This window comes from Ascaphus truei, chromosome 3 (genome assembly GCF_040206685.1).
Source record: "Ascaphus truei isolate aAscTru1 chromosome 3, aAscTru1.hap1, whole genome shotgun sequence".
NCBI lineage: Eukaryota > Metazoa > Chordata > Amphibia > Anura > Ascaphidae > Ascaphus > Ascaphus truei.
Window position 1 is genome coordinate 111,789,710 of NC_134485.1, and position 16,316 is coordinate 111,806,025.

General features: G+C 42.7%; 1 protein-coding gene across 3 annotated transcripts in view; it reads left to right on the forward strand.

Moving 5' to 3' along the window:
- Positions 1-16,316, forward strand: part of SMS (spermine synthase) — a 154,381-nt gene that overhangs the window by 62,316 nt on the left and 75,749 nt on the right. For all 3 annotated transcript variants that reach the window (XR_012799803.1, XM_075589360.1, XM_075589361.1), the window contains exon 5: positions 6,649-6,824. Coding sequence is in view for 2 of the 3 variants with exons in the window: in XM_075589360.1 (XP_075445475.1) it covers positions 6,649-6,824 (176 nt within the window). In the remaining variant the exon portion in view is untranslated. The remainder of the gene's footprint in view (positions 1-6,648; positions 6,825-16,316) is intronic.

The window sequence follows — 16,316 nt, forward strand, 5'->3', positions numbered from 1 at the left end:
CACAGCCGGGGTTAAGGTGCATACCCAGAAAACCACCCACAGACAGCTGTTTCGACCTTAATGGGTCTCATCAGTGTGGGGATGTATATGTATATATATATATATATATATATATATATATATATCATAGCTAAAGCTAATTAGAATAAATTGTGTGTTTTGGGGGGGATAGTCAGACCAATAAGTATATTAGTAGTTCCTTATGAGATTAATACTAGTAGTTCCTTATGAGGTTAATACTTGTGTATAGTGTGACTGGCTGCAATATCAAGGTTTAGGCAGCAATAATATAGAGGCTCATCCCATACAAGTGTATATACAGATTGGCTTCGGAGATATAGCCAGTTAAGTGAAAGCTAATACACTATTGCCCTATATTTTAGTGGCACAACAATGGGTATATCAATCATCCTATATGGGATGGGTACTCCTATATACTATAGCTGGATTTGATTTACTGGCATGAACAGAGATTCTCTGAATGCTTATCCCCTGAGCAGGGGTGCGCAAACACATTCCCCTGCGCCCCCTGCCTGCTCTCTCCCCCCTTCCCCCATCGACCCCACCCCCTTACCTAACCTACGGTGTCGCGTCATTTGACACCGTGTTGCCATGGGGATGCGTCGTCCGAAGCCATCAGAGCCAAGGTACGAGAATTTACAGAGGCCTTGTGCGGTCCCCCGGCATTTAATTTAGATGCTTTGTGGAAGAGCGTGGGGACTCTGTAAGCGTCGCGCCCCCCGTTTGCGCACCTCTGCCCTAGAGAAGCTGTTAAACTGATTGCCCGATGAGAAGTGACAAGCTTTTTTTTTAAAAAGAAACTGTTATTTCTCATGGCTCCTAATATACCACAGAGTTAGGAAGTAGCTATGAATAGAGAGTTGTCTTGTATTAGAGACATACTTGGTATATTGTTGTATTCCTGTTCCCTTTTAAGTAGTATGGGAGACACCCTGTAACAGGGACATAACTGTTTGAGAGAAACTGCCTCTAAATCCAGCACACAGACAATCAACCAGACTCCACCTGGCTGATTAGGACTCTGAGAAAAGCCTGATGTGAGACACAGGAGAGAGATTTCCTTAGCTCACATTTGGGCCGACAGAAGGAGAGCAGAGAAGCCTTTCACTGTCTTGAGCATAAAGGCTGTGCTGAGATCAAGACATCCATACACCGAGAGACCTATATTTCCTGGACACAGAGGACCCAGGAACCTGCCAGACTGACATGGAGGGCCACCTGCTTAAGGAACCTCCTGAGACTTTGGGTGATAGGCTGGTAATGGGAATATCCCTCCAGTCCTGCAGATAGGGTCTGGGGAAGTAAGTTAGTCTTTACAAAGGGATAGAGGTTTGTTATATTTTTTTTTTGTATGTTTTGCCTAATAAAGGAACATACTCAATAAAGCCAAGATATAATTGCACCCAAAGCGGTCTCCATTATATGTACCTCTGCACACATCTGTTACATATATTGTCAGAAGTTGGGATGAGAGGTGGCCCTTGAATTTAAAAGGGGATTATATATATAATCAAGAACGATTAAACAATACGTTTCTGTGGCTAACTAAATGTTTTTATTTGTGCAAGTTTTCGAGATACACTGATCTCTTCTTCCGGGCGGTGTTACAATGGATAAAGCAAGAAAGGTTTTTACTTAAAAACAATGCATCTTGGAATGTATCTGTGACTGAAGCCTATCCCTCCCCCCTGTGCAGTATGCGATTTATGACTTACGGTTAAATGGTCCCTGAATGTTAGTGATGTAAGAGTGTGTATGTGTGTAAATATAAATTTTATAAAGCGCCCACAGTGTATACAGCGCTTTACAAAAGGTGTGTGTGGGAGTGTATACCAATGGTGTGGGTAGGTGAAGAAATGTAAGAAGGTGTTGCATTACTATTAGTGTGTAGATACTATGTGGTCCCTATTGGTATACAGGAATATAATTACATTGTACATATGTATGTGTAAGAGACAGCTGTGTGTGCATTCGTATAGCGCAGTATGTGTAGACATGGCCTTTAGCACTCGTTGGAAGAGTTCTCTTCTGTCAGGGTAGTGACTCGTGAAGCTGCGGTCTTGGTTTAGGCCACCACTAAGTGTCCCGAACAGTTGCATACATTGTTTATTCATGCAACCATCTCTCTTTCGGTGCTCTGCTGTAAGATTACCTTTTGAATTCGGCTACCTTCAAATTGTACATCTTATGGCCAGTGTCAGAGAAATGTTCGCCGACAGGACTGTATCTTGTTCCACGTGTGATGCTGTGGCGATGCAGATTCATTCTTTTGTTTAGCCCCTGTCCCATCTCACCTATGTACTAGCAGCCCCCTGGACATTTCATGCACATGATTAGGTACATGACATTGCTGGAGGAACAGGTGAACCGTCCTCTGATTCCTGTGTGGTATTTGTATTGTGCCCGCTGTGTGGAGCATTGCGCAGGTTTAGCATCTTGGGTCCTGGCATGATCTTGTCCCGCATTCAGTAGTACTGTTGAATACTTTACTCCTCACCATCATTTTCTTGAGATTATGAGGTTGTCTGTATGATAATAAGGGTGTTTCAGGGAAGACCTGTTGCAGTTTTGTATCTTCCTGGAGAATAGGTTGTAGTTCCCTGGCGATCTTGCGTAGGGCTTCTAGGTGTGGGTTACATGTGACCACCAAAGGTACCCTATCGCTTGTCTCTTTCTGTCTGTATTCAAGGAGATCACTTCATGTTCTGGTGGCTTTGTGGATTTGCTGGTCTACAATTCTGTGGTTATATCCACGGTTTATGGAATCCGATCTCAAGACTGTAATCCACTGGCCTCTGTCTGCTGTGTCGGAGCATATCCGGTTGTATCATATGGCTTGACTGTAGATGGTTGCATGCTTAGTGTGTGTGGGGTGGAAGCTGTTGTCCCTCAAATAGCTGGCTCTGTCTGTAGGCTTGATGTATACAGAAGTCTGTAGTTGGTTGTTCTTTATAGTACAGACGGGCCCCGCTTCTCAGCGTTCTGCTTGTCAGCGATCCGCCAATACAGCAGTACCGAGAAGGGCGCCGCCATGTCTGTGCATGAGCAGAAAGAGTTTACGCATGCACAGAAAAGGGGGGACTGCAAGTCTGCACATGGCAGAAGCTAAAAATCGCTGTTCCGCATTTCAAACGATTTTCATTTTGCTGTGCCCAGGGAACGTAACCCACCGTACGAGCGGGGCCCGCCTGTAATTGTGGTGTCTAGGAAATATACTTCGTCCGGGGAATGGGTGAGTTTGAGGTTGATGGTCGGGTGGAACGTATTGAAGTTCTGATGGAACTGTATGAGGTCCTGTTCACCAGAGGTCCAAATCATGAGGATGTCAGTCAGTGTGTGTGTGTGTCTCTGTGTGTGTGTTATTCTCCCTCCTCTCTCCTGATTCCCCCCCCCCCCTGCAGAAGTACGGAGACACAGGGGGAGGGGGTCTGTCTGTGTCCCCCGGAGCAGTCCCCACTCTCTTACTCGGCGGAGCTGTGTCCTGCTGCTGCCTTCTGTTGGAGCGGGGGCATTCGACGGCGGCTCACTGGGGGGCGGGAGGGTTGCTCGGCGGCTGGCTGGCTCACGGGGGGGCGGGAGGGTTGCGCCGCGGCTCACTCACGGAGGAGGCGGGTGGGAGCGGCTCGTGTGTGTGTTCTCCTGACTCTTGGTGGAAGCTGGCAAAATGCAGTGGCAGTGAATGTTGCTGATGGCCTCTTCTGCCAGCAGTGACGTCACTTCCGTCACCACTAACTTCCGTTCCCATCAACTCCATTCCCTGCCACTGAATTTTGCTTATGTGGTAGGTGCCGCTAAAGAAGTTTCACTTCAAAAAGTTCCATTTATAGCAAGTCTGTTGTCCTTAAACCAGTTTTCAAGCTAGGTGAAAATACTGCAAATTTCCTTTATTTTGTACATTAACCTCTTGTGTGGAACCGTAGCAAAAGCATTTGCAAAATCTAAGTAGACCACATCAACTACTTTACCCTGGTTTAAATTCCTACTTACCTCCTCAAACAACCTTAGTTTGGTATGACTTATCCTTCATAAATCCATGCTGACTATTACTAATAATTCTGTTTTCCATTAGGTATTCCTGAATATTATCCCGTACTAAACGTTCAAGTAGCTTCCCCACTATTGATGTCAGTCTTGAGGGTCTGTACTTCCCTGGTTATGATCTAGTTCCCTTTTTAAATATAGGCACCACGTTTGCTTTACGCCAATCTTGTGGTACTGAGCCTGTGGAAATGGAGTCCTTGAATATTAAATGTAATGGTTTGGCTATTACTGAACTTAGCTCCTTAAGGGCCCTTGGGTGTATGCCACCGGGCCCAGGTGCTGCCGTATTTACTTTAATTTTATCAAGCCACCTATGCACTTCTTTCTCAGTTGACCCAGGGGTGTGCAAAGTTTTGATCCTGCGCCCCCCTGCCTGCTCACCTCCTCGGCTCGGCCCCCCCCATCCTGCTCGGCTCCGGCATCAAATGACGGAGCGGGGTAATTTGACGCCGGATTACCATGGCGACGCGTGGCCAAAGACCAAGTAGGAGAAGCTGCAGAAGCCTTGCACGGTCTCCCGGCAATTTAAATGCCCTGGCGGTGAGCACGGGACCTCTGTTGCCGCCGCGTCCCCCCTGAAAAATCTCCCGTCTCCCACTTTGCGCACCCCCTGAGTTAACCAATTGTTTGTTAATAAAGAGGGTGTGGCTTCCTCCTGTTGCACTAGTTTTGCAATTCATTCTTCCCCTGGTAAATACAGAGGCAAATAATTTATTTAATACCTCTGCCTTTTTCTTATCTCCATCTCGCACTGAAACGGTCCTATATTTTCTTTTTGTTAAGGTACTTAAAGAACTTGTTAGAGTTGATCTTACTTTCTACTGCTATCCTCTTTTTCATTTTCAATTTTTGCTAATTTGGTTGTCATTTTGCAATTTTTGTTGGATTCCTTATAATTCTAATATGATTACTCTGTCTGAATCTAAATGCCTGCCTCTTCCTTTCCATTTTCTCCCCTACCTATTTAGCACATTGGTTTAGACTGGTTTCTTTTATATTTATTACCCAAGTGTATACACTGATGTGTGCTTTTCTAATAATGTTTTAAAGACTTCCCATTTATTTTCCACATTTTTCCTGCAAAAATGTTATCCCAATGTATTCCTTGTAGACTATTCCTCAGTTTATTAAAATTTGCCTTTCTTAAATGTAAAGTGTTTGTTTAACCTGTACAATAAGGTTTTAGATCATTTATTTCAAATGAGACCATGATTTATCACTGTTTCCCAAATGTTCCCTGACTTGAATATTTGTTATTACTTCTACATTGTTAGATATTACCATATCCAGTAATGCCCCTTTCCTGTTCGGTTCCTGAATAATTTGGGTCATGCAATTGTCTTTTAGCACCCCCAAAAACCTATTTGCTTTAGTTGTAATGCTAATCTCATTGTCCCAGTCTGTCTGGATAATTAAATCACACATTATGCAAACATTACCTAGTTCTGCTACCTTCTCCATTTGCAAAAGTATTTTTGGCTTCCTCAATCTCACAGATATTTGCTGGATTATAGCATATCCCCACTAACATTTTCTTTGTACTTTGTACTTTTACCTCCACTGCTAATTTCTATCCCAATGCCTCTACATTTTCACAATTCCCTTCATATACATCTTCCCTTTAGAGTAGAAATTAAAGTCGGTTTAACATATAAACATACTGCACGACCTCTTCTATTTGCTTGATCCCTCTAAATTAACGGCCAGTTCCATACCATCATGATTCAGTAATGCCTATGATATCATATATTGCTCACTTCTAGCTATTAATTAAAGCTCCCATTTTATCTGTCTGGTTTCTTGCATTAGCAAGCATGCATTTACGTATTTTTTTCCAGTTTGCGCTATTGTTTTCTTGTCTGATCCTGCCTTTCTACTTCAATTGGGTTTAGTCTTTAGATTTTTTTCTAGTATTATCTGTATTTAATATGGGTGCCTCCCTGCTTGCCAAATTTCCACTTTCCCCATACTACCTCCACGACCCAATGCAATTTCCCCATTCCTATCTTTTCTGTCTAGTGATTTTTTGTTTCTTGTACCTCCCCCCTCCTTCCTAGTTTAAAATCTCTTCCAACCTTTTTAACATCCTCCCCGCTAGCACAGAAGATCCCGCTTCATTGAAGTGCAATCCATCACTACTATAAAGATAGCACCTCTCAGAAACGGAGTCCCAGTGCTCTAAAAACTCCAAACCCTGCTTCCAACACCACTTTCTTAGCCACGCATTAACCTCTCTCTGTAACTGTCTCCCTTGGGTAGTGCATGGCACTTGTAATATTTCTGGAAATACCACCTTGGAGGTCCTTACCTTAAGCTTGCGGCCTAGATCCCTGAAATATTATTTTTGAGCGTATCTTATTTACCAAATTTCTGTATCTTTATGAATGTTTTTTTTTTTTTTTTAGCGCTGACAATACTGTAGTTCGGGATATATGTCAGTAGTTTGAACATCTGCAAGCAAACAAAATGTTTATTGTCTTCCTTTCTCTTCCGCTTTCATTTTATTTCTGATATTTGTGAGATATTTTTTTTTGTTTCGGTTTGTTCTTCAAATGCTGAAAGTCTAAATTGCCTTTTCTCCCATAGATTACCGGCCATTGTTCGCGGAGCGGCTGTTGACAGATACTGGCCAACGGCCGACGGCCGCCTAGTAGAGTATGACATAGATGATGTCATTTACAGTGAAGATTCGCCTTATCAGAATATCAAGATTCTGCATTCTAAGCAGTTTGGAAATATTCTTATCCTCAATGGGGATGTTAGTAAGTAATGTCATTCTATGTCATTCCGCACACTTTCAAGAAAATGCAACATTACAGCATGAAGGCCAAAACCTGAAGATGTTCACTCTGAAGTTATTCTCAAGTTCCTCTTTCCACAGCACAATTACAGATATGCCAACACTTATTACGTAAATAAAAAGCGAATCTCCCATGGATCAATATATTTTTTTAAAGCAGCAACACTACATCCCCCCGCCCCCTTTCTTATTTATACATGTAAAGCATGTGACATTCTACATTCTTACCTAAGCTGCCAATCGTTTGGTGCTTCTGTTATAAATCTGTAAACATCCTGATTGTGTGCTTCAGTCAGTGTAACTCCGTAGATAGTGTTACCTTTGTAATGTAAGGATACATTGTAGCTGCTGTTACAGTTTGCAGCTCAAACTGTTGGGGAATTTGGCAACAATTTATCACAAACCGGAAAGTGTTGCAAATATCTTGCACTGCTTGGGAGGTGTGCTAAATAGAATCAAAGGATGCTTTTAAACTGGTAAAAATGGCATTAAGAGTTGAATAATGATGGGGGGAAATGTAGTAAGTATTATCTAATACTACAGAACTGATTTTATTTAAAAAAAAATGTTTTGTGGCTTTAAAGAAGTACATAATTGTATTGTTTACCCAAAAGTCCATCCTGTCCCTGTCGTATGGCCAATAAGTACGAGGCTAGGGAGAGGGAAAAGCACTTGGCCTATGATAGGTAAGACACGTTCTTCTAAAGCCCTGTGCTTCTCGGCCGCTATGAGCAGCAGCAATGGGGAACACTCAACATTTACTTGTTTGTAATTGCTGATAAACCTTATGTATTTTTTCTGTTTGTAATACATTATATTCATCCTACTACAATGAACATGTGTATCCCGTACTGTCAGATCCCTTTCTCTATCCACCTTCCACATCCCGCAAGCATCAGACTTATCAATAGCCGCCCCACCCTCACTGCTCCCCCATACTTGTGATAGTAGCTTTGGAGGAATTAACAGTTTTCAGTGCTGGTCGGACTAGAAATTGTCCATGGTGATATAGTAGCAATCTTTAGTGTGCTAGATACATCCTGACATATGTGATGTCAACTTCACCAATTTCGTAATCCCCTTTATCCACACTACATTCACTGGTGTGATGGGACCATGTTATTTGTGATGTCATCAGTTATGTCATGTTTGATGACCTCAGCAAAGCAGGGGAGGGGGGGAGTTAAGGTTGTGTGTCACCTTAACGTTCCAAACTTTTGAAGGGTTTGCTTATAAACCTTAACTACACTTTAACAAAGTTTTTTTTCAATTGAAGTTCTATGTTTTATATTCTAAGGATCATATATAGCAATTGATCACAAGGACTCTTTCATTCATATATTTCACTATGAAATTGTTCATAGATACCTCGCAATGACATGTCGTAAAGTTGTATCAAACGGACACAAGTGATTGTGCTTAAACATTACACAAAAATTAAATTGTTGAGACTTCTCATCAACTGAAAAAGAAGGGTTATAATGGACGTCATCTTCAAACATTAACTATGGATACGCTACTGCACTATACATTATGGGTGTGTGTATGTTTGTATATATTAAATATATATATCAGTGTTCGACAAACCTATACATTTGCACGCCCCGGGCGAGTGGATTTAACATCGTGGCGAGCTCCTATTGGCCCAAGCAGCACACGTGTGGTACTAGGTGGCGAGTAGATTTTTTTGTTCGGCGAGTAGATTTTTTTGTTCGGCGAGTAGATTTTTTTGTTCGGCGAGTAGATTTTTTGGTGATTTGTCGACCACTGTGTATATATATATATATATATATATATATATATATATATATATATATATATATATATATATATATATATATATGATACGAACCAATCCAAAGACCAGTAAAGAGACAGCAGACCGCACGGGGTTAATCCAAAAATCTATATTCACAACATGAAATACACGTAAGCCAACGTTTCGGTCCCACAGAGAGACCTTCCTCAGGGCCGTGCAACCCACAAGTGCAAGTGACCAAACATATATACCCTCACCCATAGTGCAATGCAAACAAAGGGAACCAATCACCAACATGCAATCAGACAAAATATGCAACATAGCTATGCTCCGTGCCCCCTCCCCTATTACCTGATTATCCAAATGACTCATCATGACATGAGAGTAGGCACTTAAACTATTAGGAGAGAGACACCCTTAGACACTGGTCCCAGGGTCTACTGCCATTGCGGGGGATAGTCGCGCGCCGCGCTTGTGCAGTGGGCCAAAACATATTGACTGCCGGAGCGCCAGCAGGGCGAGTGCGCCGCGCATCACAGCTGTGAGCAGACGCCTCATTAACTCTCCCTGGCCACCAGGGACGCCGGCAGCGCAAAACGTACATGCGCAGTCTGAAAAACCGCCTCGGTGCACAGTTACCCGCACACTGACAGTAATAATGGGCTAAACAGAATAGTAATACACAGAGCGTTAAGGTGAACCACAGGGGGACAGATGGAGGTATAGAGCACAAGGAGCGCATAGCATCACCATAATATATAAGGACAAAGGAAGTGCAAAAGTGCAGAGGGAGTGATGCAACAGAGTATGAGTGACAAACATATAAAAGGCATAAAGCAAAATTCAATGAAAGCAGGGAGACAGCTACAAAAAGCAGCTAAGTGAAAGTTCCTCATTTAGGCCACCAGGTGTCATAGTTCTTAGTTCATAAATAAGCCTTGCTTCCTGTTTACGTAAGGTCCTGCCCCTGTCACCCCCACGGGGGGGGACAGGAACCTGCAGAATAGGCATACAACGAAGTGTGGCCAGTGTGTGTCTTTTTTCTTTGAAATGTCTAGCCACAGGTAGACACTTCAGATCTATATCAGCGGCATCACTCAGTAGGGCTTTTCTGATGTTTGAACGGTGCATGGCCATACGTTCTTTCAGCATCCTAACAGTCTTCCCGATGTACAGCAATCCACAAGGACACTTAATAAAGTACACCACGAATTTTGACTCACAGTTCAGTGGTTGTTTGATTTTAATCGGTGCGCCACTATGCGGGTGATTGTAGCTAGGGCCCAGCTGCATATAGTTGCAGTTGGTACAGCCATGACAGCGGTGCGAACCAGGTTTTTTGGCTAACCAAGTGGTGGGTGTGGCATATTTGTCTATTGGGTCAGATCCAGTGACCATGTCGCCAATGTTTGGTCCCCGACGAAAGCAGAATAGAGGTGGCTCTCTGGCATATGCACCAATCCTCTCGTCATTCTCCAGGATGCGCCAATTGCCCCGAATGCAGCGCTTAATGCTGTTAGTAGCAGTACTGAATGTACTGACTATATTGAGCCTGTTGCTCACCGGTCTGCCTGACGAAGGTGTCAATAGTTCACCCCTATCAACCTGTCCAACCTTTTGCAAGGCAAAGTTGATGTCCTTGGCCGAATAGCCCCTCTCACGGAAGCGTGCGGCCATTTGGGCCAAGGCCCTTTGTGATTCTTCTGGATCAGTGGTGATTGATATAGATCTGAAGTGTCTACCTGTGGCTAGACATTTCAAAGAAAAAAGACACACACTGGCCACACTTCGTTGTATGCCTATTCTGCAGGTTCCAGTCCCCCCCGTGGGGGTGACAGGGGCAGGACCTTACTTAAACAGGAAGCAAGGCTTATTTATGAACTAAGAACTATGACACCTGGTGGCCTAAATGAGGAACTTTCACTTAGCTGCTTTTTGTAGCTGTCTCCCTGCTTTCATTGAATTTTGCTTTATGCCTTTTATATGTTTGTCACTCATACTCTGTTGCATCACTCCCTCTGCACTTTTGCACTTCCTTTGTCCTTATATATTATGGTGATGCTATGCGCTCCTTGTGCTCTATACCTCCATCTGTCCCCCTGTGGTTCACCTTAACGCTCTGTGTATTACTATTCTGTTTAGCCCATTATTACTGTCAGTGTGCGGGTAACTGTGCACCGAGGCGGTTTTTCAGACTGCGCATGTACGTTTTGCGCTGCCGGCGTCCCTGGTGGCCAGGGAGAGTTAATGAGGCGTCTGCTCACAGCTGTGATGCGCGGCGCACTCGCCCTGCTGGCGCTCCGGCAGTCAATATGTTTTGGCCCACTGCACAAGCGCGGCGCGCGACTATCCCCCGCAATGGCAGTAGACCCTGGGACCAGTGTCTAAGGGTGTCTCTCTCCTAATAGTTTAAGTGCCTACTCTCATGTCATGATGAGTCATTTGGATAATCAGGTAATAGGGGAGGGGGCACGGAGCATAGCTATGTTGCATATTTTGTCTGATTGCATGTTGGTGATTGGTTCCCTTTGTTTGCATTGCACTATGGGTGAGGGTATATATGTTTGGTCACTTGCACTTGTGGGTTGCACGGCCCTGAGGAAGGTCTCTCTGTGGGACCGAAACGTTGGCTTACGTGTATTTCATGTTGTGAATATAGATTTTTGGATTAACCCCGTGCGGTCTGCTGTCTCTTTACTGGTCTTTGGATTGGTTCGTATCATACTTATTCTCTATGGGACTAGCATCTGCTATTACAACCTTTTCTACTACAGTGTGCTGACTGACCTTCATGTGTATATATATATATATATATATATATACTTGGTTAAGCTATGGTGGGTAAAAAAATTGACAAAAACCTTTTGTTATTTGATATATATATTATGAGGGGGGGGGTCTTCTCCATAAACTGCCTCATCTTCATATTCTGGGGTTTGTGAAGAAGATGCTAGATGATAAACCTATATATAAACATCAGATAATTGGCTCCCAACAGCGAAGAGAGCCTGTGTGACAGCAACGGAAGAATATTCGGTTGTTTTTACACACCCTGTTTTCTTACTGGGAGAACACCTGGATGGTACATTCCATTGCCATGACTACATGGGAGTTATAAGCAGTTCTGTGTGTTCTATTTTACCTCAGTAATTGCCCTTCACATATTTTTTGCCTCAGTAACTGCCCTCTCATATAACTGGCCCTCATATCTATTTTACTCGGTAACTGCCCTTAAAGCTGCAGTTCAGTCTTTTTTTCCCTTCTTTTTTTAAATTTTTTTTTTTACTTCAATAGTTTTATGTGTGCAATCTCTAATTACCTAAAGAACTGTATAGCTGCAGGTCAATTCGTTCTCCATGTATTGATAGGCGAAATTTGGTGACTTAATTAGTGAAGGGATCTGTTTATATTCTGCTTCTGTCTGTCAGTGGAAGCTCATGAATATTCATGAGCACTCCTGCACTGACATGTGCTAGAGGGAGGGCAGGGCTGACAAAGGGGTGTCCCAGGGCTTGTGACAGGACATGAAGGGGCAGTGCCTTAGCAAATGGCTGTTAAAATAGAATACAAGAAAATTGGTCTTTCAAAGTTGTTTTTTTAAAAACAGAAAATGCTAAAAGTATTATTTCTTAATACAGAAGTGATTTATTAAAAAAACCACACATGCAGGATATTGACTGAACTGCAGCTTTAATATCTAATTTATCTCAGTAACTGCCACTCCCATGTACTTAACCTCACTAATTACCCCTCATATGTATTTTACCTCAGTAACTGCCCCTCATATCATCTTACCTTGATAACTGCCCAATATATATATATATGTATGGTGCCGGCGACAGCGTTGCGACTTCGCATCAAAACAAATGTATTGATGCCGTCGCATGTGCTTATATTAGGCGCGGCGATCGCTGGAAGTCACTTCAATTTGCTCTAAATTCAGCACTATAAGCGCAGCCTAAGTCACTAACTCCATGCCAAATTTCATTCCAAATTAATTCCTTCTTCTTTGACTTACAGGGGCCTAAAACTTTCCATGTTAAACTATAGACTACACATTTTTAATACACCTAATTTTGTCTCTCCTGTAACTCAAAAACAACTGAATGGATTGTGTGCAAACTTTCCACAAACATTCACTTTACCAATCCGACCTGAAATACATAATTTCAAATGGATTGGTGAATTTTTGAGAGTTATGAACAACTCAAAAATGGGGGATATAATGGATGTTTCTATCAATCATCAACTGCGTGTGTCTTTGCATTTTCAAGACTGTAGGGTTTAACATCACATTTTAAGTTATGGTGGGTGAAAAAGGCAAGAAACCTCCACGGAAAGTCATCAGTACAACCAACGTCACACTGATGATACCCATTAAGGTTGAAACATGTCTGTGAATGGTTTCTCTGGCTTTGCATCTGATTTCCATGCTGTGTTAACAGCGAGTATTAGCTTATATGGGCTCCATGTAACAATGGTTTTTCAGACAAAAGGTGACACTTGTGCTCATTTGCATGTCATTTGCCAGAATCCCTTGCTGCAGTGGAAGCACTGTATGCTGGGGATTATGGTGAAAGGCAGGGTTGCAGACATGCCTAAAACATGTGAATGTGCTCACAAGTGATCTTTTTATTTGATATATGATATATACACATATACACATACATACATACATACATACACACACATACATACACACACATACATACATACATACACACACATACACACATACATACATACACACACACACACATACATACAGTGGTGTGAAAAAGAAAGTAGACCCTCTTTGAATTGTATGGTTTTACATATCAGGACATAATAACAATCACCTGTTCCTTAGCAGGTTTTAAAATTATGAAAATACAACCTCAGATGAACAACACATGACATATTAGACCGTGTCATGATTTATTTAACAAAAATAAAGCCAAAATGGAGAAGCTATGTGTGAAAAACTAAGTATACCTTATGATTCAATAGCTTGTAGAACCACCTTTAGCAGCAATAACTTGAAGTAGTCGTTTTCTGTATGACTTTATCAGTCTCTCACATCGTTGTGGAAGAATTTTGGCCCACTCTTCTTTACAACGTTGCTTCAGTCCATTGAGGTTTATGGGCATTTGTTTATGCACAGCTCTCTTAAGGTCCAGCCACAGCTTTTCTATTGGGTTGAGGTCTGGACTTTGACTGGGCCAATGCAGCACCTTGATTCTTTTCTTTTTCAGCCATTCTGTTATAGATTTGCTGGTGTGCTTGGGATCATTGTCCTGTTGCATGATCCAATTTCGGCCAAGCTTTAGCTGTCGGACAGATGGCCTCACATTTGACTCTAGAATACTTTGGTATACAGAGGAGTTCATGGTCGACTCAATGACAGCAAGGTTCCCAGGTCCCATGGCTGCAAAACAAGCCCAAATCATCACCCCTCCACCACCATGCCTGACAGTTGGTATGAGGTGTTTGTGCTGATATGCTGTGTTTGGTTTTCGCCAAACGTGGCGCTGTGCATTATGGCCAAACATCTCCACTTTAGTCTCGTCTGTCCAAAGGATATTGTTGAAGAAGTCTTGTGGTTTGTTCAGATGCAACTTTGCAAACCTAAGCCGTGCTGCCATGTTCTTTCTAGAGAGAAGATGCTTTCTCCTGGCAACTCTTCCAACAAACCATACGTGTTCAGTCTTTTTCTAATTGTACTGTCATGAACTTTAACATTTAACATGCTAACTGAGGCCTGTAGAGTATGAGATGTAACTCTTGGGGTGAATTTGCAGGGACGTCCACTCCTGGGAAGATTGGCAACTGTCTTGAATGTTTTCCACTTTTGAATAATCTTTCTCACTGTAGAATGATGGAATTTAAATTGTTTGGAAATGGCCTTCTAACCCTTCCCAGATTGATGGGCAGCAACAATTGCGTCTCTAAGATCATTGCTGGTGTCTTTCCTCTTTGGCATTGTGTTAACACACCTGAATGCTCCAGACCAGCAAACTGCTAAAACTTCGGCTTTTATAGAGGTGGTCACACTTGCTGATGATCAATTAATCAAGGGCATTTGATTAGCAGTACCTGTCTGCTACTTAGCATCTTAATTCCTATGGAAGCAGTAAGGGTGTACTTAGTTTTTCACACATAGCTTCTCCATTTTGGCTTTATTTTTGTTAAATAAATCATGACACGGTGTTGTTGTTCATCTGAGGTTGTGTTTACCTAACTTTAGGACCTGCTAAGGAACAGATGATTGGTATTATGTCCTGATATGTAAAACCATAGAATTCAAAGAGGGTGTACTTTCTTTTTCACACAAAGGTGTATATGTGTATATATATTGTATATATATATATGTGTATATATATATATACACACACATACACACACACACGTTTCCTAGAACATAACTGCAAGAGAGACCATATCTATGGTACAGGTCACTTTTTTAAGAAATAGGTATATAGCCTAGCCTCCTGGCCGCTACTTCTTTTCCTGGGCCTTTCCAGTGTTAGTCCTGTTAGGTGCAGGCAGTGGAGGGGTTAATTCCTTCTGTAGGCTGTGTATGTGCATTACAGCCTTTGATACTATTCTGGTATCCAAGGACAGGTCTAGCAACCAGCAGAGAGTGTCAGCCTGAGAGATGGATACTGATTGGTGATCACTGCTTTTAGATGAACCAATCAGTATTCAACCTGTTCTGATATGGGACAGGGTTCCAACCCCCTATCTCAGGTTATAAATCCTGACACACTCCTAAATTAGAGAGTTCCAAGTTCTGGAACAAGTTATATCTGGAGTGTGATCCTGATCCCCCTCCACCTGTGGAGTGAGGAGCCTCTTCCTCCCACCCACTAGGGGATGGGAGGGAAGGGGAACAGGCCTGATTCAGGGCTCTGACCAGGAGATGGGAACAAGGAGGGAAAAGGGATGCATCTGTGTTGCTGTCTGATATCACCTATCTGCAATAAAGCAGTTGTACCCAGCATCATTGTCATTACTGTCTGCTGCCTGCTGTGAATGAAGATCAAGGTGTCAGCATGGCTCATCCTCTGCCCCTGCAGAGGACATGTGTTGACTGGAGGCGATGCACCACTCAGGAATAAAAGATAACCTGCACCCCTGTTCTGGCTCTCCCCATACCACCGTGGAGCACTCAGCCCTCCTGTTCACCAACAGGTCACAGCCCAACACACTGAGAAGTAGCTGGCGAAGGCATACCCACCCCAATCTCACTTAGGGGTAGGGGAAACGGGGCTACAGGTATAAGTGAGTAAATGGGTACTCACAATACAAAGCTTTAAAAAGCGCATTAGTATAGTCCTGTATCAGCTGGTGTCAAGGACACTGTTTCCTTGTTAGTGGATGGCGCAGCTGCAGACCTCCTTTCCACTACCTCACTGGCGTCTCCTGCGTACCCGTTTACTCCACTTACTGTATACCTATTAATAAAGTGACTTGCACCATGGATATGGTCTCTCTTGTGCTTATGTTGTTGGAAGTATTTTGTGAAGAAGCGGAGAGAGCGGACCGTTTACATTAATTGCTGCAACTAAGACCACTTACGGATCACAACACTTTCTAATTAATACTGGTGGCTCTGCATATACCTGTACTTGCATCTATATTGCCACCACTCTGTACAGTATGTTCTTCAAAGCACACTTGAAATTTTTTTTGTTATATCAAATTATATTGTCA